At 38.9% G+C, this 21,573-nt stretch overlaps 1 protein-coding gene across 17 annotated transcripts in view; it reads left to right on the top strand.

Annotated features, from left to right (window-relative positions):
* PCDH15 (protocadherin related 15) overlaps positions 1–21,573 on the top strand; it is a 1,242,339-nt gene that overhangs the window by 971,934 nt on the left and 248,832 nt on the right. For all 17 annotated transcript variants that reach the window (XR_009252204.1, XR_009252205.1, XM_058696346.1 and 14 more), the window contains 2 exons: positions 9,652–9,745; positions 20,874–21,002. Coding sequence is in view for 15 of the 17 variants with exons in the window: in XM_058696346.1 (XP_058552329.1) it covers positions 9,652–9,745; positions 20,874–21,002 (223 nt within the window). In the remaining 2 variants the exon portion in view is untranslated. The remainder of the gene's footprint in view (positions 1–9,651; positions 9,746–20,873; positions 21,003–21,573) is intronic.

The raw sequence follows: 21,573 nt of genomic DNA, 5'->3' as shown, positions 1-21,573 counted from the left end.
TATAAGACAAAGCATAAATTCCAAGTTAAAGTACCACCAAAATCCATCCTTCAGTTTTTGAGTAAAGTGCATATAGTCTTAAACAGCTCACACAAAATATTGAGTGTCCCTGCCATGCCTCCTGGGGTCTTATCAGTGTGGCTGTACCCAGCTCTCTGAGCACAGCAGAGACATGTTAGTCATCACCAGGAGAAAGTCAGGAGGAACACTGAACCCTTGAGAGATCACTGGCTTCCTTCTGCAAGATCACAGTAGGCTTGCTTCTGTCCCACATGGCTGGTCATTAAAGAGTCATGTTCGCTACCTCTCTGGTTCTTTCTGTGCGGCCCTGAGTTGCTTTACTCCCTAAAAGTATGGAAGCCTAAAGTTGGCCCATGGTTATAAAGTGAACATTTTGACAAATGACCCAGGCATTGCTTCAGTCTCACAAACATGTGGTACATAAGGCCAACTCAAGGGAGCCATGTATGGTCACTGGTCTTGGGAAAAGCACCTACAATGTCAAGTCGACTAGGATGTTCCAACTGTGAGTTAGTACACAGTTAGAAACAGTATTGCTCAGACTTTTAGATTTCACACATGAGTAAACTTCCATTTAAAAAATGGAAAGACTTAACTATTTTGAATTTTATCCAATAGGTATGTACAGATCTCAAGTGGCTAAAGTTTACAATCATCCTGAAATGAATAAAACTTTTTCAAGGGATATTTTTCACTGTAATCAAGACTGTGTGGTACTTGTATTAAAATACAGTTACAGATCACTAGAATAAAGTTAAGGGTCTAGAATTAACCCCTAACATTCATGGCCAATCGGTTCCCTCCACCCAAAAAAAAAGTCCAAAACAATCCCATCAGGAAAGAATAATCTTTTCAATAAATCAAGTTTGGGGCAACATACAAAAGAATGAAGTTTTATCTTTATCTTCATGCCATTTGCAAAGATTAACTCAACTGGATCATAGACCTGAATATTAGAGATAAAAAAATTTATATAACTGTTAGAAGAAAATACAGTAAATCTGTAGGCAATGTTTTTTTTTAGATATGACACTAACATACAAGTGATTAAATGTCAAGATGAATAAGTTGGACTTCAACAAAATTTGGAAAATACATGATTTAGAGGACACTATCAAGAAAGTAAAGACCACACTCAGCCTGAGAGAAAATATTTTCTTTAAATCTTTATTCATTTTTGAGAGAGAGAGAGAGAGAGAGAGAGAGAGAGAAAGCAGGGGAGGTCAGAGAGAGAGGGGGACAGAGGATCCAAAGAAGGCTCTGAGCTGTCAGCACAGAGCCTGATGTGGGGCTTGAACCCATGAACCATGAAATCGACCTGAGCGGAAGTCAGATGCTTAACTGACTGAGCCACCCACATTCCCCTTAAATAAAGCAGATAATAAAGGACATATGTATAGAGAGAGTATATAAAGAACCATTACAACTCAAAAGTAAACAAAGAAATAACCCAAATAAAAATGGACAGGAATTTGAATAGACATTTCTCCAAAGAAGCTACATGAATGGCCAGTAAGCTCATGGAAATTCAGTCATGATCAACTATCATTAGGGAAATGCAGGTGAAAATCACAAGGCACTGCTTCTCACCTCCTTTGAGTGTCTATACTGACAAAGAAAGGAGGTGGTAAGTGTGGCTGAGGACTTGGAGATTTGAGTCCTCATATATTCCTGGAGGGGTAGTAAAATAAGTGTGTACTTTGGAAAACAATGTGTCGTCTTCTTTTTAAAAAAAAATTTTTTTATGTTTATTGATTTTTGAGACAGAGAGAGACAGAGCATGAACGGGGGAGGGTCAGAGAGAGGGAGACACAGAATCCGAAACAGGCTCCAGGCTCCGAGCCGTCAGCACAGGGCCCGACGTGGGGCTTGAACTCACGGACCTTGAGATCATGACCCGAGCCGAAGTCAGACGCTCAACCGACTGAGCCACCCAGGTGCCCCACAATGTGTCGTCTTCTAATGTTACACACAGAGTCACCATATAACCCAGTAATTCTACCCGTATGTGCTCAAGAAATGAAAACATACATCCACATAAAAAGTTGCACAAATATATGCACAACAGAATTATTTACAAGAGCAGAATGTGGAAGCAACTCAAATGTCCATGTACGGATGAATGGATGAACAAAATGTACATCCATACACTGGAATCCTTTGTCAATAAAGGAGAACGTAGTGCTGACACCCACTACAACATGGATGAGCCTTGAAAACATTATACTGAGTGGAAAAAGTTGTTCACAAAGGACCACACATAGTATAATTCCACTTTTACGAAATGTCCAGAATAGGCCAATCTCTAGGGACAAAAACAGGACACTAGTGGTTGCCTAGGGCTGGGGGTGGGAGAGAATAGGGAGTCACTGACAGTGGACCATGCTAACAGTGAAGAACACATTCTAAAGTTGATTGTCCTGATGGTCAGACGGCTCTGCAAATAACTAAAATTCATGGAATTGTACCATGAAATGGTACGAATTTGATCGCATGTGAATTACATATGAATAAAACAAAAATTCATGGAATTGTACCCTGTGAATGGGTGAATTTGATTACCTGTGAATTACACGTTCCTAATGCTGTTGTTTTTTTTTTTAACGTTTATTTATTTTTGAGACAGAGAGAGACAGAGCATGAACGGGGGAGGGGCAGAGAGAGAGGGAGACACAGAATCGGAAGCAGGCTCCAGGCTCTGAGCCATCAGCCCAGAGCCCGACGCGGGGCTCGAACTCACGGACCGCGAGATCGTGACCTGAGCTGAAGTCGGACGCTTAACCAACTGAGCCACCCAGGCGCCCCTTTAATGCTGTTTTTAAAAAAGACAAGAATGAACCTTTCACCTGCCCTCATGAGCAGGAAGCCCAGGCCTTACTGTCTGTTAAGGATTTCCATCCCTGTGTTTACCTGCTTCTCCCTTGAGGCTGAAGGATTTCCAGCTGCTAGCTGTGACATCTGATGAGCCACCAACTTTACCAAAGCAATTCTCCACCCAAGCTGCTCCCATAGCAAGGGTTTCTCTGCTTCTTCTCTCATCTCAGCTTTTGTGTGACCTAACTAGGTCACAGAGGTTCTTCAAGGTGTGAAAGATGTCAGGGCAGCCTCCTCCTTGTCTAAATTGACCACAGTTCTTGATACTTGGCCCGCACCTCAACTCAGACAGCCATCTTCTTAAATGCAAGATGCTTCTGAGACAGCCCGTGTCCAGAACATCCCTGTGATGACGGCACGGTCTCCTTTGATGATCATTCTTGATTCAGAGTCCACGACGCTGGGTCCGTTGCTTTCTACCTAGGGTCATTTTATTTCAGCCACCTCAGAGCTGTTGCTGTCATTATATTTTCAGGCTGCCCTCGACCATTACCAATATATTTCAATATTCAATGAATATATTAATTGAATATATTCGTTACCAATATATTCCCCATTTGAAATGTGGGAAAATTGAAATTTTAATCCCTTCCCTCTCTGAAATTTCTGGGCTAATTGTGAAAGTGAGTGCCACTGGTTCTATGTAAGTTTTAAGGATTCAAATACTTCAGGTACTCTTTTAGCAAGTAATAGAAAATAGGGGCACCTGGGTAGCTCAGTCGGTTAAGCATCTGACTCTTGGTTTCAGCTCAGCTCATAATCTCACAGCTCTTGAGTTCGAGCCCTGCTACTGGTGCAGAACCTGCTTGAGATTCTTTCTCCTTCTCTCCCTCTCTCTCTCCTCCTCCCCTCCCTCTTTCTCTCAAAATAAGTAAAATAAACCTAAAAAAAACTAATAGGAAAGAAATAATGGTCTACCTTAGGAGACAGTATAATTTATACAATTAATGTTTCCAGTTACATTTTCCTTCTTCAAACAAAAAAAAGTATATATTCCTGTTTACTTTAAATATTATATTATTTTGTGCTATGATACAAATTTTAGCAATAATCATTATTACAATCCCATTAACTTACTTTTTTCTATTGCAATAAAAATAAGCCAAAGGTTTTTGTAAATCTTTAAAAACATCAGTAGTGATAAATAATCACTTCAATGCTAATATAGATCTACAAAATGTTGCACTGTTATATACATATTAATGTATTGGATTAGTCATTTAGCCATGAAAGGAACACACTCTTTAAAGGAAATAACTTGTTCTTCAAAATCACAGCCATCTTTCATGAAAATCATTCCATGCCATGCATTAAATGACCAGATCTGTGTGGTTCTGTAACGTACTGAATTATTTTAACAACTTCTCATGGTGTCTTGTCACTAGTTGCACATGATACAGCACATATTTATTCACCAAACATTGACAGAGAAGTAAACATTTAAACAAAATATATTTAAAAACTTCCTTTATAGTACGATGGCCAAGTATCTAAGTTATTATTGCAGGACGGTGAGGAATTCCTATAGACAGAATTGTAAAGAGCATATGAGTTTAATGCAAAAGTTAAAAAGCTAAACAGAAGACCCTCAAAGAGTTATATCTGCCCGTGGTTAGAATTTTATTTGAAAATTCTTTTACCTTCACTGCCATTGTGCTCATTTTCTACATGACTACATTCATTTTGATACCAAGTTTAAGGCTTGATTATACTTTTCACATCAGTGTGAACTTTATGATTTCCCTGAAGATTAAATAACATATAACAAAGTGATATGCATTTGCTTTTCTGTCAACCTTACTTTCAAAATACGTATTCAGACGAACTGCTTCTCACGCCTTTCACCCCCACTATGCCCCTGCCACAGTCTGCTTCCCTCAACTGCAGCCCACACCTGCCTCCTCCTGTCAGTCTGCCTTTGTTAACCACTAATCACTATGTAACACGAACACCATGTCCAACGTGCAGCAACCACACACTTGCGGGTACACTCTATCCTGTCTCCATGTTATTTCAGGTACACTCTGTCCTCTCTCGATGTCATTATTTCAGGTACACTCTGTCCTCTCTAGATGTCATCGTGAAGCCTGAAACATGATGCCCGCGGGCAACATGATAAATCTCTGAATGACACAGATACTTGTGAGTGTAAACAATATTAAATCACAGCCAGTAGAATGTATTGAAAACGCTTAAAGGAAGCGTACGATAGGAACATGGAATCTGTGAGATCATTTTTCTCAGCCCATGATGTGGCTACTCTACAGTGTTTCCTAATCAACAGGGCAGTTGGAGAAATGGTAACTTGGAGATGCAGGTTCTCAATGCAGACTGGTTTGTTTGGAACAAGATACCCTCCACGACATTTTATTTACATTGTGTAAACAACTTTGGAACTCCATCATTATGGTTAGGCAAACCAACTCATGTCTTACAGAGCTTCATTTTGTCCAGCACGACTCATTTCAGAAACCTAGCCTTCACGTTTGCTGAGGGGATTCTGTGCGATATAATTAATATAATTGAAGTGAAATTCACATGGCATAATACGAACCATGTCAAAGTGAACGATTCAGTGGCATTTAGCAGACTTACCACATTGCACAACTACCCCTTGTATCTTGTTCTGGAATATCTTTATTACTCCAAAATAAGTAAGCGGCTGCCGACCCCCCTTGTATCTTGTTCTGGAATATCTTTATTACTCCAAAAGGAAACCCGACCCATTATGTAAGCGGCTGCCCCCTATCCGTCCCTCCATTTACCCCTGGCAACCAGCAATTTATATTCTGTCTCTACGGATTTATCTATTGTCCATATTTCCTATAAATGGAATAATACATGTGAATGTTGTGTCTGGCTTTTTTCGCTTAGCCTAAGGTTTTGCAGTTCAGCCACGTTGAAGCATGGGTCAGGACTTCATTCCTTTTGTATACCTGTGTAGTATCTCATGGAGTGCGTGTGTCCTCTTTTCATCCATTCATAATTGGATGGCCATTTGGACAGTTTTTCTAGGTCTTGGCTGTTGTGAATACTGCCACTATGAGCACATATGTACATGTATTTAAGAATCTGTTTTCAATTCTCCTGAGTATATTCCTGGAATTGGAATTGCAGGGTCATACTATAATTTTATGTTTACTTTTTGAGGAACTGCCAGACTGTTTCCCACAGTGACTGGACCATTTTACATTCCCACCAGCAATGTGCTAGCATTCCGACTGATTCCTTTCTATCTTTCTCAACATGTTATTTTCCCATTTGTTTTGTTAATGGTATGCATCCTAGTGAGTGTGAAATGGGAGTTCATTGTAGTTTTGGTTTAGTTCCCTGCTGATTCATGATGTTGAGTATCCTTCCATGTGCTTTTTGCTCACTTGTGTATCTTTGTTGGAGAAATGTCTGTTCAAGTCCTTTGCCTAATTTTTTTTTAATGTTTATTTATTTTTGAGACGGAGACAGAGTGTGAGTGGGGGAGAGGCACAGAGAGAGGGAGGCACAGAATCCGAAGCAGCTTCCAGGCTCCGAGCCGTCAATGGAGTCACCCAGGCGCCCCTCTTTGCCTAATTTTTAATTGAGTTGTTTGTATTTTTGTTGTTGAGTTTTAAGAATCCTTTATCCGTTTGCTGAGCCAGACTCTTATCAGATGTAGGATTTGCAAATATTTTCTCCCATTTTGTATATTTCTTCCACTCTATTGGTGATGTCCTTTGATGCCAAAAATTCTTAATTTTGGTGAAGTCCAATATACCTATTTTTTTTTTCTGTTGCTGCTCAGGCTTTTAGTGTCATATTTAAGAATCTATTGTCAAATCCAAGATCATGAAGATTTATCTCCAAGTTTTTCTCTAAGAGTTTCATGGTTTCAGTACTTACATTAGATTGTTCATTCGTTTGAGTTAACTTCCATGTATGGTGTAATAAGACAGTCCAAGGTCATTCTTTCACGTGTCAATCTCCACTTCCCCCAGCACCATTTGTTAAAGAGACAAATCTTTCCCTGTTGAATAATCTTCATGCTTGTTGAAAACCAACTGGCTGCAGATGCATGGGTTTATCTCTGGACTCTCAGTGCTACCCCACTCCCCAGTATATGTGGGTGCTTCTCAATGTCCTGGTTTCCCAAGAAACTCTCTGCCCACCTTTTCTTCCAGGCCTCCAGCACTCTATTGTACACCTCAGCTGTAATCTTTTGCCTCAGGTGACTGCAGGGTGCTCTCCGCCTTACAGTGTTTTCTAGAAAAACCCACTGCTTTTCTGCCTCTAGTAAGTTCTGGGTTAGACGAAATAAAGGCAAGAACCATGCATCATTCCTTCAGGCATCCCCCAGACCTACAAACACAATTCTTGGTGGATAAGGGTAGCACTGGGGATGCTGGCTTCCATCTTCAAGACCACTGATATCACCCCTGTGCGATACATTTTCAGTCATGCAAAATTTATGTAGCACTATTATTGTTTTAACATAAACGGTTCTTATGTACTTTTAATATATGAACGTACAAGATTTACTGCATTCCTAGATGCAGCCCAGTGTATCCTGAACTATAGTTCCAGCCAGCTGGTAGGAACACTCACCCTTGCCAATTGTTTCAGGAATTTCAGGAAAGCATGCTTATGTGTATCCATCAGCTAGTCCTTCAGCTATAAATACCAAAAGATACTACTTATCCTTTCTCTCCTTCTCCGTCTCCCAAATATCCTGCCCAACTGCCTACTGCACTGGGCACAAGGCACACATTGTATTGAGCGAAGAGCTATCTTTGTAACAATTACCAGACCATTAAAAATTAGCTGTTTAATTATAATATGGCTGTAAATGGGAATACTATATAAATTTCTAGAGATTTTCTAATTTAATGTACAAGGAAGAACATAGATATTAGAACCTGAAACCAAGGGGAAAAACGGAAAGCAATAACTCAGTTTTCTTTTTTCTTTCATTGTCCTATGGCTAGGGCTTTCAGATTTTCTGTTTAAGTTGCTTGTGAGTAAGTCTCAGAAGCAATAATGTCTTACTTTTGTCTTGAAGTCATTTTAGAATGAGATTATCTAAACCATCTGAGGTGTGGGAAGTTAATCCAAAAGCCATTGTTATGAACAACTCTGGGTTGTCAGTTCTTTTGACAAAACATTTAAAAATGTACCACTAATGGGGCGCCTGGGTGGCTCAGTTGGTTAAGCGGCCGACTTCGGCTCAGGTCACGATCTCGCGGTCCGTGAGTTCAAGCCCCGCGTCGGGCTCTGTGCTGACAGCTCAGAGCCTGGAGCCTGTTTCAGATTCTGTCTCTCCCTCTCTCTCTCTGACCCTCCCCTGTTCATGCTCTGTCTCTCTCTGTCTCAAAAATAAATAAACGTTATTATTTTTTTTTAAATAAAAATGTACCACTAGTAAACTTCGTTTTCTATAGTTATACCATATGCTAGAACTTTTTAAAGTCCATTCGATCAACAACAATAAAATAAAGCAAATAGAGTAACCGTGACTCTGACTTTGATTCATTGGTGTTAACTCTTTTTACCCAACTACCATGTATGATGTGAATTGCTTAAATTCCACTGTAACAATAAAAGCACTTGTGTCAAAATGTGAAAGCCTTCTATCAGTCAGAAACAAATTATGTTTTTATGCTTGAATAAATATTTTAATGCTTTATTATATTAATATAACCTCTCCTCCACAATAGATACTTGGTAGGCCTTTATTAAAATGTCACATATCAGACGTCAGATTGTAAAATCTGAGATAAAAATTTGGGGATTTGTTTTAGAGAGGACTAGAAGTAACCAAACTGTTATAAGACAAATTACATTGGAGAAGAAAGTATTAACTATTTGGACACATTGATTTTAAACAGTGAAAGGGTAAGAAGTAGTATTAAAATATTCTAATTATGAGAATTTGTCCAAAGGCTGTTCATCTCCCATTATATATAATAAATAAAATAAAGAAATATCTAAATTTCAAAAGAATAACAAAATGATACAGTTGTTAGTATATCCAACAACTTCTGTTTTTTATAAATTATAAAATGGGAGAGTGAATGCTCATAAAATTATGTTTCCTTAAAAAGAATATAAAATATTGCAGTCTGAATCCTCTTTGGAAAATAGTATAATGTATCTAAATCTGATTACTATGGAGAATAAAAATAAATATTACAAAAATAATCCTAATACCCATGAAAGTTTTAACATTTTACTGTGTATTTTCTAATTTTCTACAATGAGCCTCCATTGTTTTGAAACTGGGAAAGAAGAAAAAATAAATGTTAATCACTAGGGTTTGTCAAAGACAGAATTTAGATATTTTCATTTCCAGTATGGGCACATATGTGAGGATGAACAGGAATGATGCTATGTATTAGTTCTAACAAACTATTCCTTGATTCAAAGGATTATGAAACTACTAACGAGTAATGCAGTCTTTTACCTTTGAAATAATCATAAACAAGATAGATATCTTTCTTCCCGAAATGAATTAAGAGTAGTTTTATTTTTCTCTTGGAGGCTGGAGAATCAGCTCAGTTATCTCATTCAGTTTGGGAGTTTTTCATTGTCACTAACAAGCTCATCAGCCTTAAAGGGTTTTTTTTAATCATCAACATGAATCCTAGAATCAGGCATCTTAAATATGCAGGCTACATTTGCTGAAGGGGAAAAACCTGTCAAGAGTAGTTCCCGATGGGAGGAAGACTCCCTGTGACATAAGATCTTTGTGTGTCTTATCTGTTTGTTTGTTTTCTCTGTCACTAGTACTGGGATTCTAACCTTAGGGAAAGCCCTGGACAGGGAGAGCACGGATCGCTACATTCTGATCGTCACTGCTTCTGATGGCAGGCCGGATGGGGTGAGTACTTGGCCTGGGGACCGATGGGTTGTAAGCACAGTGCTGGAGAAACTGAGAGACTTGTAGTCTGATACTCCGAAACAATGTGTCACCATCCTGAGTCCAGGAATAATCTATTTCACGAGGAGCAGCTCCTTAAATTACTTGGAGAAGTGGTCTTTTCTCCAATGCACTCTTTTAATAGATGAACCTATACTCTGAATCTCTTAGGAACAGAATAGATATTTGTGATTGACATTCTTATCCAACTCGTGGGGAAATTGAAGTCTAACAGCCTAGAATGCAGTCCATGGACAGCATCACCTGCACTGAGCCCCAAAATGTGTCCTGGCTGTTTTACCCTATCGCAACCTGTTCCCTTTAATGTCAGTGTTTGGTGGGGGTGGGGGGCTGCAGATAAATGTCTTGAAACACTTAGGAAACCAAGTTGACTGATTCCACAGGTCATTTGTAAGCAGCACTCAGGGTCCTGACTAATCCTTGGTGATGGAAGTGCTTTACATGGCCCATAATTCCAGACAGGATAAATTTTGTTTAGTCCTTCTGGAGTGTTTTAAAATCATTTGACTGTATTCTTTAAACCACCTTGCTTACAACCACTACTGTTCTAATTTTTAAACACTGTAACATTTCAATTGTTGGTAACAGGTCATTAGACTTTTTTCAACATTTCTATGACACGGAGTAGTTTTCTGTTTAGTGAGATGCTTACAGGCAACTCAGCACGTTATAGGCCAATTCAGTACTGTTCTCTGGAAATAATTTCAGATTCAGGTTGGGAGCATAGGTGAGGCTCACCCAATTACAATAGCAGCATAGCTCCACCTGACTTGAAATTAATTGATTGATCTGTATGGTAGGTTGATTGGGGGCATATGATGCTCTCCTCACACTTATTTGAAGAGGATTGCTCAGAAAATTAATCAATGCATCTGCCAATAATAAGCCATTTGCCATTTCTCAAACATTAGGTAGAACAGTTATATGTAGAAAATAAAATAGAGTAAAACCTTGGTTTGCGTGCATAATTCGTTCTGAAAACATGCTTGTAATCCAAAGCACTCGTCTATCAAAGCAAATTTCAAGAACCATTGGCTCAGTTGTGATTATGTGACATTCAGCATCACGTACCACTCAAGTATTACAAGATGTCGCTCATTTATCAAGTTACAATTTGTTAGAAATATTTGCCCATCTTGGGGAACACCCGCAGAACAAGTTATTCACAATGCAAGGTTTTGCTGTATACAGGACAGTCTGAATAAATAGTGTGGCCAGGACAAAGTACTTAGCTGTGTGAAGAAAAATAAAACTGAGATTAAGTTTTAATCCTTGATTAAGGATTAATCAAGGTGTCCTTGATTAAGAGTGTGCCTGGGTTAGAGCTACATGAAGAAGGCAGTGGGAGTCTCAAGAAGAAAACAAGTGAAGGCTTTGCTGTATGGTGGAAGACTAATTGGTAACTTGGCCAGGAAATAATGGAGGGAGGATCCTGAGGAATTACTCAGCATGGAGGAAGGGGTATCATTAGACTGAAGTAAAATAAACAAGGAGCACTCAGGTCAGCTATTAGAATAGAAAAAAAGAAAACATAATGCATAGCTTTGGGATACATCACGTTACAAATCAGATGTTAATGGCAGTGATATTAGCTAGGAACCTTTTAAAAATCATTCCTTAGACAAGAGAACAGATAGAAAATAAATAGTATATTAAGATATCTGGTATAGTGTCAATCCACTGATTATGGGTTTGTCCACATCAAAAACAGAGTATCAATTATGGGTTAAATATAGTGGTTTAATTTCTTCTAGAGCATTTTTCTTTCTTTTTTTTTTTAATTTTTTTCAATGTTTATTTATTTTTGAAGGAAAGGGAGAGAGACAGAGCATGAGCAGGCGAGGGGCAGAGAGAGAGAGAGACACAGAATTAGAAGCAGGTTCCAGGCTCTGAGCTGTCAGCACAGCTGACACAAACCACGAGATCATGTTCTGAGCTGAAGTCGGAAGCTCAACCGACTGGAGCCACCCAGGCATCCGGAGAGCTTTTTTTTTTTTTTTTTTTTCTGGTTACTTGTGTATTTCAGACCCCTTGGACAGGTCATTTAGCATTTCCAGCTCCCCCACATTTTCATTCTTATGATCAATAAGGTCTCATTCAGCTTTAAAATTATGATCCTTTTAAGTGAAGGTGTTTTATTTTCAAAAGTTTGTATTGAGAGTACCAGTAGAGAAAGGAATTAAAAAAAAAAAAAAAAGCTGCTTTAGTTCATTCCATTATTTATATAATGTTAGGGATGGACTTACAAGTGGGTACATATAGTGGGTTCCTGAAGGAGAAAGTGATTACATAATCACAACTGTCTCACACTTTGATAGCATTCTTCTTATCTGTACATTTAAACTTACTCCTTTGTAGAGTTATGGTAAAACTAACCATTCGACCTTAATGGTTATGGTTTTCAAGAAAGATATTTAATGGGCAGTGACCCCGGGTGGATGGACTCTTCTTAAATCAAAATGATTACCAGCAATTTGTGTGAAACACATTGCGAAGATATAATTTGATTTCATCATAAAAAAACCACCTCCCTGCAACCTTCAAAATGTGGTTAGGGGAGAAGAGAGCTAATATTCTAGTGGTCATTGCTGATGTGTTGTAGACACAGTTGAGGACACTTTATTTGATGTTCTTGTATTTTTTTTTCTCCTTTTCTTTTTTTTTTTTTTTTTATTTATTTTTGGGACAGAGAGAGACAGAGCATGAACGGGGGAGGGGCAGAGAGAGAGGGAGACACAGAATCGGAAACAGGCTCCAGGCTCTGAGCCATCAGCCCAGAGCCTGACGCGGGGCTCAAACTCACGGACCGCGAGATCGTGACCTGGCTGAAGTCGGACGCTTAACCGACTGCGCCACCCAGGCGCCCCTCTCCTTTTCTAAATGTAACTTTGTCAAGAGTAGTTTAAAAAAAATCTATACGTGTAAGTTACATATCTCATTATTATAAATAGACTTCTTTAGCTATATGACTACAGATAAGCTCATACTTTCTGGATTTTAGTAGTTATCTACAGTTACTTGGAATTACTTACAAATCTGTGAAGTTGAAAATTCCTTAATGAAGCTTCTACCATATTTTATTCCAATATTTTCACATTTTAGGTGAAATAGACTTTGAAAATTTTATATATAGTACACATTTTTAAGCAGTTTTGTTTTACCTAATTTATAATAATAACATATAGGATAGCTCCCAAATGCATTTTTTGGAAGGAATATACACTCAATTTCTTTTCAGAAGCTTCTTTTTCACATTTATTTATTTATTTCACATTTATTTTACTTATAAACTAAATTTCACATTTCACATTTATTTATTTCACATTTATTTTACTTATAAAGTAAACTAAATCCAAACAATCTGAGCTAAAAATACATTTTTTGGGAAAATTTTATTGGAAAATATGGGCAACTTTATTATGCTTATGGATACAATTTGATCAACAGAGAGGGAGAATTTTTCCTCGACTCTTTTATGGTCCCTGGCTGGGTCTGAAAATTAAACTGACAAAGTCAGACTAACAGGAAAAAGCGCATTTATTTAAGTTTTACGTGACATGGCAACCCCCATAAGGAAACGAAGACCCAAAGAATTAGTGAAATCTACTTGCTATAATAGTGGGTTAAAGGATCAGAGGCAGGTGCAGAAAAGCAACTAAACTACGTGGAGAGGCTGAAGGGAGCTATGAATTATTTTAACAAGGTCAGCCTACATAGAATTCTCTCCATCTCAATTTCTTCCTCTTGTTGGGCATAAAAATGTTACCTTCCTTCTCAAACAGGGAATACATCTTTCACGTAGCAATTTAATATCCTGCTTTTAAGAAAAAGAAAGACGGACTGAGTGTTTTTCCTGTATTTGTTGTTCTTCAAGGACCTTTATCTCAAAAGTCAATACGCCGGAGTGGCATATTTTGGGGTGATGTCCTCTGAACTCCTTCAACGGTCAGTGGTAGCAGTAGCCTGTAGGAATAGGCTTGTAAGTACGGGGAAGCCCAAACAGCAGGGGCTTAAACAAATCAGGGTTTGTCTCAAATATAAAGAAGCGTTGAGGTGGGCAGGAAATGGTTGGCGCGGGGGCTCCACAGTGGCATCAGGGTGCCCTCTGCCTCATTTCTGCTCTGCACTTAATAGTGTTTGCTGGCATCTTCATTCCTGGTACCTAATGGTCTTATGGTGGCTGATGGAACTCCAGGCACCTACTCTCCATTGCAAGGAGCAGAGGGTAAAGATGCCCTCTTTTCTCATGGAGCTGGAGCTTTTCCAGGGACCACACCTAGCATACTGCTTCTTATCTTATTATCCATACTGGGCTGAAAGGCAGCTAGCTAGGGAGTAGGGCTTGTGGACTACAGATGTCCTTAAACCAAAAACACGGCAAAATACATACATATGCAAATCACAGTGAAAGATGTAAACATGCAAATTGTGGGCAGGATTTCCTCTTTTGTTGTTGTTTCTTTAAAACAAATGTATCTGGGGCGCCTGGGTGGCGCAGTCGGTTAAGCGTCCGACTTCAGCCAGGTCACGATCTCGCGGTCCGTGAGTTCGAGTCCCGCGTCGGGCTCTGGGCTGATGGCTCGGAGCCTGGAGCCTGTTTCCGATTCTGTGTCTCCCTCTCTCTGTGCCCCTCCCCCGTTCATGCTCTGTCTCTCTCTGTCCCAAAATAAATAAAAAACGTTGAAAAAAAAAATTAAAAAAAAAAAATAAAACAAATGTATCAGTTGTCCATTTCCAATAGGCTGATTCTTATTCAAAACCCAAAGTTGTTCTGTGGGTGTGGATATTTCTGACCAGATCCCATGAGTTCAGCAATCTTGTTTGCTATATCTGTAGAATGTTCTAGAATGCCTAGCTTGACTTACTCAGTTATGGCTTTTACAGTGAATGTCGGTGATGTTTTACAATTTCAGATTGGCAATAGGCTTAGCATCTATGCTTGGGCCTTGAACTAGTATTATTCCCTGAATGTCTTTTAAACATGACGATATAAATTAGCAATTAGAATCTAGAAGGTGAACAATTAACTGTTTAATCAAACTATGGGGGAAAAAAGAAAGGAAAAATATATATGCAAGAAGACTTGTGTGGGAAATTCAAATAACTGAATTTTAATTTAGTTGGTTTAATAAAATTGTAGAACGAAATAATTCTGCCTGTGTATATGTGTGTCTACAATAAATATATATCCTGATATATCCTGGTGTTATTTGAGAAAACAAAACCGCAGTGGGTTTGTGTGTATAATTTTGTAAAGAGATGTGACCATGTAATTTTAAAAGAGAATGAGCTATTTGTTCATTCTCTTTAAAAAGCGTAGATTCGTATTTCTTGGTTTGGGGGAACAAAATACTGATATTTTAATGTTTTCTGAAGGAAATATTCCAGAAATTTGATATTTTTTTCATTGTGAGATAATCTATGATATTCTTCTAGTTTCTATTATGTTTCTATTATATGTGATATATTAACATGTATTATTACAATATGTTACATATACTATAAAGTATGTACTCTCCTCATGCAGTGCTCAGAATGTGCACAGAGTTAAAAGCTCCTGTATTTTTTACACCTAATCCAACTCTGCTACCTGGATTGTAATGTGTATCTGGGCTGGGTCAGGTCCCACTTGCTTAAAACAACATCCCAGCGTCTTAGGTTTTTTTTTTTTCAACGTTTTTTATTTATTTTTGGGACAGAGAGAGACAGAGCATGAACTGGGGAGGGGCAGAGAGAGAGGGAGACACAGAATCGGAAACAGGCTCCAGGCTCCGAGCCATCAGCCCAGAGCCTGACGCGGGGCTCGAACTCACGGACCGCGAGATCGTGACCTGGCTGAAGTCGGACGCTTAACCGACTGCGCCACCCAGGCGCCCCCCAGCGTCTTAGGTTTTAAATACTCTTCTAGGTGAACACTCACCAATGCAGCTGCTGATTGACTCCTCCTCTCTTCCCGGCCCTCGCCCTAAAATTGTACAGGGGCAGGTGTGATTACTAGTTCTTGGTGTGGGGAGGGGGGCACCCAGCTTGAATGCCTCCATCTATGCTGGCGTCTGTTTATATGGTGCGTGTGTGTCTGTTTTGGCCTCTCAACTGCGGGCTTTTTAATTTGATCCAGTTCCCTAATGACCCTTTGGGTGTCTGGTGCATCCATTGCCACATAGAGCTGACATGAATTGACGTGAATTGACATGACCACCGAGGTCCTCCGCCCTCACCCGAGGCCTTGCTCAGGTAGTGATCTCTCAGCATCTGCAATTCCTGAGCACACAAAGAAACCCCGATTCTCTCTCTGGCCACCTGTCCTCGCCACTGCTGCATATTGACCACGAGGTGCTGTTAGATGTGACTGCCGTGGAGATTCTCTGGAGGCTTCCATATTCCACGCGAGTCAGCCACTGCTTCTCCCCAAGTTCTCTTACTTTCTCAGCACCTATCACCACGTTCCCTAAGTGCTGTCCCAGTGCCTCGTGGATGTAGACGTGGCCCAGAGTGGTGGAGGACGAGGGGTGGAGAGGAGGACCTTTGCATCCGATCTCCTTGTCCTCTCTGTGTCTCCCCTTCTGCTCCCATAATCCAGATAGGAAGGCACCCCCTTTTCCTGCTTTTCTGGGAGACATTTATACTCTTTCATTCTCAGAAGGGGAAAAAGCCTCCCACGTCAGCCTCACTGCTAGGAAGGTCGCCCTCGGTCATCGGAGAAACTCTATAATCTGGGTCAGCCTGGCTTGCCTCTTGATGTTGTAGCCACAGGATGATTTGTAGCTATGAATAAAAATGTTTTGGATTAATACTGCCTAAAAAGAATGCTCGTTGCAGAGTATATGTCTTCTCCTTGTCCTATTGACCGAAAACAAAAATGGTCAGATCCTAAACACATCCTCATTATTTCCATTTTTATTGAAAGGAATTAAATGTACTAATAAAAGTTATTTTCAACATGCATGTCCGTAGAAACTTGTAAAGGGTGTGTGTGTGTGTGTGTGTGTGTGTGTGTATGGATACATTTCTACATTGACAAAAAGAAAAAGGCAGCTACATCATTCCATTTTCTATTTCTCAATTATATAGTATATAATGCACATTCTTCTGTCAGTTTATGAGTATATAGTTTCATTTAGGCCCATGTCAGTAGAAATCATCATAATTATATCTTCAGTAACTGGAGAATGAATATATTTTGAACACCCTAAATATCTTCTAGTTAAACCAAGTTTTCAATAATTTAAGAAATTAGCTTGATAGATTCAATAAAGTCCATAATGTAAAATCGAGGAAGATTACAAAACATTTTTTTAAAAAAGTTCTCATGAATGATAAAAAATGGTTTGTGTAGATGAACACACATGTTTGTTTTTTTTTTTTTTTAATTTTTTTTTTCAACGTTTTTTTTAATTTTATTTTTGGGACAGAGAGAAACAGAGCATGAACGGGGGAGGGGCAGAGAGAGAGGGAGACACAGAATCGGAAACAGGCTCCAGGCTCCGAGCCATCAGCCCAGAGCCTGACACGGGGCTCGAACTCGCGGACCGTGAGATCGTGACCTGGCTGAAGTCGGACGCTTAACCGACTGCGCCACCCAGGCGCCCCTATGTTTGTATTTTTTGTTTGTTTGTTTTTGACTTTGACTTTACATGTCACATGTTTTATACTATTCCAAACCAAATATACCATATCAGTGTCTTTATTTCAGGGCCATACAGTTTCTGAAAATAAATGTGTATCCACATTGTCTCTTACAACAACCTGCTTGCATTGTTGAGAATTTAATATGTGCTGTAAGGATTTATCCATGATGTAAAACAAAATAAAAATATGTGACACATTATAATTAAAATAAGTAATGACCTCAAAAGTGATAATTGGTGGAATGTAGTATTTAACTGCAACTATTTCCAGCTGGTGTAGTGAAATTAGAAGTCGGTACAACTTTTGAGAAAATAGGCAGTAAGACAGATCTCCTTAATGCAAAGCAGGTAGCTTTGCACTGATCAAGCTTGTTAGTTTGGTATCTGATCTTTTTTATTTAATTGGAATAATATAAATTGATTTTCAGATTAATTGGGAACATGTGTTAGCTAACATAGTGTTCTTTTTATCTACTTTACCTAAAATGACCTGAGCTGATTTCCTAAGTATTTCATCTTAACCAACTGAAAATCTGTGCTTGGTAAGATACATAAACACCCTGTAGGGCACAGAACCATGTTGAAGTACGATTGCCATCTTCCTGAACCAACCAAAAAATGTACATGATTGTGCTTTACAACTAACGAATCTACTCTTTCAGTAGATTTAAATGAATAGAATCACAGTAGGTCTAAGGTGTCACCCGGGCATTTTTAATGATTAACCAAGTGATTCTGATGTAAATGGTTTTCAGACTACACTTCAAGAAATACATAAGCTAGAAATTATTCTATGTGCATTTTTACTTAATAATTCTGTAAAGAGAGACATGGATTCTCCTCATGTCATACACAGTTACTAAGATATGGAGAAATACATCTACACGGTCCGTAAATTTCAGTCCCTTTAGCACAAAATGGCGGACTTGTTTAACTTTCCAGATTACTTGGTGATCCAGCTGTCTTCTGCATTACTCAACTACAATCCGTAGTCTTTGAGCACCAGAACAGTCTGAAAACATCATACACCACAGTGTCAAGAATGGGGATTTGAAAGAATAGGATGGAAATCCACTTTAGAAGATTGACAAGGAAATACAGATAGACTGGTATAAAGAGGGTCAGACAATTTGAAGGAAAGTCAGCAGACTCTAGTGTGACTGCTCTTAGGTTTTGACTCCACGCTGTCACTTTTAATGTCCTGTTCACCCTCAGGCAAATTGGGAACTACTACTATAAAAACATCCTTTTACTGGTTTTATCTCTTACACAACTTTGAGAGAAATAACATTTGTTAAGCTGTTTTTTGTTACAAAAGCAAGGTAGCCTTGTTGGAGAAAATTTGGAAAATATATAAAAATTAAAAGAAGCAAATTAAATTTTCTGTATGTCATTGAATCAGATCCTATTTGGCTTTATAGAGACCCACATATATCTACATACAAGTGTGAGCTTGTGCTCGTGCATCTTTTAAATTAAGTAGTTTCACGGAGATACGCACACAGAAGAATGCCCAAACCTCACTTGTGCAGCTTAACGAATTTTCACATAGTGAACACATTTATGTAATCAACACTTAGAGCAAGAAACAGAAATTAATTGGCCCCCAAAAGCCCAGCCTTATGGCTGTGGCATTCCCAGCCCACCTTCTTCACAGACATGACCCTATTCTGACTTCTCTCACAGTGGAGACATTTGCCAATCTTTGAAATGTATACCCTGGGAGTCATATGGTGTGTAGTGCTTTCTGTCTGGTTTCTTACACTTTGCCTTATGTTCATGAAGATCATCCGTGTGGTTACTTGATACAGTGATTTGTTCATTCTCAGTACTGTATATTCTTCTACTGTACACAGAAAGCAATCTATATAAGCATTTTTATGGGTGGGCATTTAGGTTGTTTCCTCATTTTGACTAGACAACACTCTTCTGGTCATCCTTGGCATGCCTTTAAATAAAAATTTTACTGGACTTTTACATATAAAAACATGTACAAATCATACTGAATGGTTGTATGAATTTTCACAGAATAAACCCACCAACATAGCCAGCACACAAATAGAGAAAGAACCCATTATGGATACCCAAGAATTCCCTGCTATGCATGGTAAATTTAATGACTCCTAGATATTGCATGTGAAAAAATAATAAATCTTGGGGTAAAGTCATATTGCTCAAAAGAGGATATACTTTTGCCTCTGTTATAATAGGAGAAAACCACCCTAATTCAATCAGTTTGAAAGTTGGGTTTTAGTCACAGTGAGGCATGGTCTAGACCCCATGAAGAATTATTAAGAGAGTGTAGAACTTCACTGATCCCAACGGGAAGGAGGGGACATTTCCCAGGTCCTTGCCTCCTTGGTGGCTAAGGAATGCAGTGTTTGACCCCTCGGTCCCTGATGGCTGTCTCTTCAGCCACTCCCTCTGAACCTCGTATTTCTGCTCAGCATGTCAGCCTTTCACCGCACATCATTTGCAAGTAGGACAAACTGTGTTGGTATCTTTTAAAACAAAATTTGGGTAATTATTTTCTCCTGCTTTTCTTCTACTACTTTTTATTTACATCTTGTCACATAGTGTCGTAGCATAACATATTTTTCAAGTTCCAGCTGAGAACTCTTTCTTTCTCTGATTCTGGCCCCAGGCTTCTGTGATCTACCCCACACTGTGACAGAGCTGGGGGCAGGGCATTTGTTCTCAGGCTTTGATTAGAGAGAACCATTTCCTGCTTGGCTCACATCTGATGTTCCTTGATTGTGCAAAAGTCGTCGACCTACATAATAGACTCTGGTTGCAACAGGCCAAGGACGTACCTTTTCACCAGGTAGCTAGCACATACTCCTGGTAGATGTGCCTGCTTACCTTTTTCTTGGGCTGTATGATCCCAAGGTAATCACTTCACTCATGGTATATGATGCTCAGACTCTTGGTTTATATGTGAACCCCGAAAATGATGACTATAGTATTTTCTGATCGCACTTACCTGAAAATACCCACTTGATGCACTGTGCTCTTTTATAATGTACAAGTTTTATTTTCTAAATAGTGAAAAATGTAAGTGATCAAGGCTACGGAAATGTTACATTTCAGAGAAAAGGAGGTACGCGTGTGTATAAACAAAAGCTTGCCACCCGTAAAATGTGAACAAGATAAAGGCAAAATCACTTCCTAAAAGTAAGCCTCCAGGAAATACTTGACATTTTCAAGAAGATGTTTGCCCTTTAATGTCATCATTTGCTTTTTCCATGTGGGTTTTTGAGGTGCTTGAAAATTGCAAGCTTCCTCCTTTTTTTTCTTCTTTTTCCTTTTTTGGAAAGCTAGGGAGTAGGAATAGTAATGAGATGCTCTTCAGCTAGACAAATGCCAAGATGGCCAATTAGCTGACATCAAAACAAAAATAACTCTTTTCACATGGAATCTTTTTTGTTGTTTCTTTTAAGACCTCAACTGCCACGGTAAATGTGTTAGTGACAGATGTCAATGACAACGCCCCAGTGTTCGATCCCTATCTGCCTCGAAATCTGTCCGTGGTCGAAGAAGAAGCCAATGCGTTTGTGGGTCAAGTAAGGGTAAGTGGCGTGTATATATCAAGTGCATTTTTTAAGTGAATACGTTTCATATATTTTAATTTCAAAAAGACATTCAGCTAATGCAGGGTACAGTGGACCATTAGAAGTGTTGAAAGTGACCAGTGAGATCACTTGGGTATGAGGCGAAACACCAGTAAAGTGCCTTCATTCTCAATCACAGTGCCGGATACTCTTCCAGATTTTTTTCCCCGTAAATCATATTGTGTCCATTTGGCTTTACCTCGTTAAGCTTGTTGATTTACATTTTAGGACCATCAGGGGTTTTAAATGTTGACTAATTTAAAATATTCTTTTCTCACGTAATATATATTTTTATTTTCTGGAATTATACTAAGATATTTGTAGAGAAATATGTGATAGCTCTACCATTAACTATGAATTTGTAGGTGCATCCCTCAAAATACAGATGTTTGGAGGTAAATTCATCTGGTTGTGGAAACATGTCCTCAGCATTCTCTGGGTACCTGTATTTCACATATAACTCTTGTCCAATGTGTTCTCCTTCTTGACTTATTCATTAGCCAGTTTTTATTAGCCAGTTTCTGTAGTT

The sequence above is a fragment of the Neofelis nebulosa genome, chromosome 13 (genome assembly GCF_028018385.1).
Source record: "Neofelis nebulosa isolate mNeoNeb1 chromosome 13, mNeoNeb1.pri, whole genome shotgun sequence".
Classification (NCBI taxonomy): Eukaryota; Metazoa; Chordata; class Mammalia; order Carnivora; family Felidae; genus Neofelis; species Neofelis nebulosa.
This window is presented reverse-complemented; position numbering and strand designations above follow the sequence as displayed.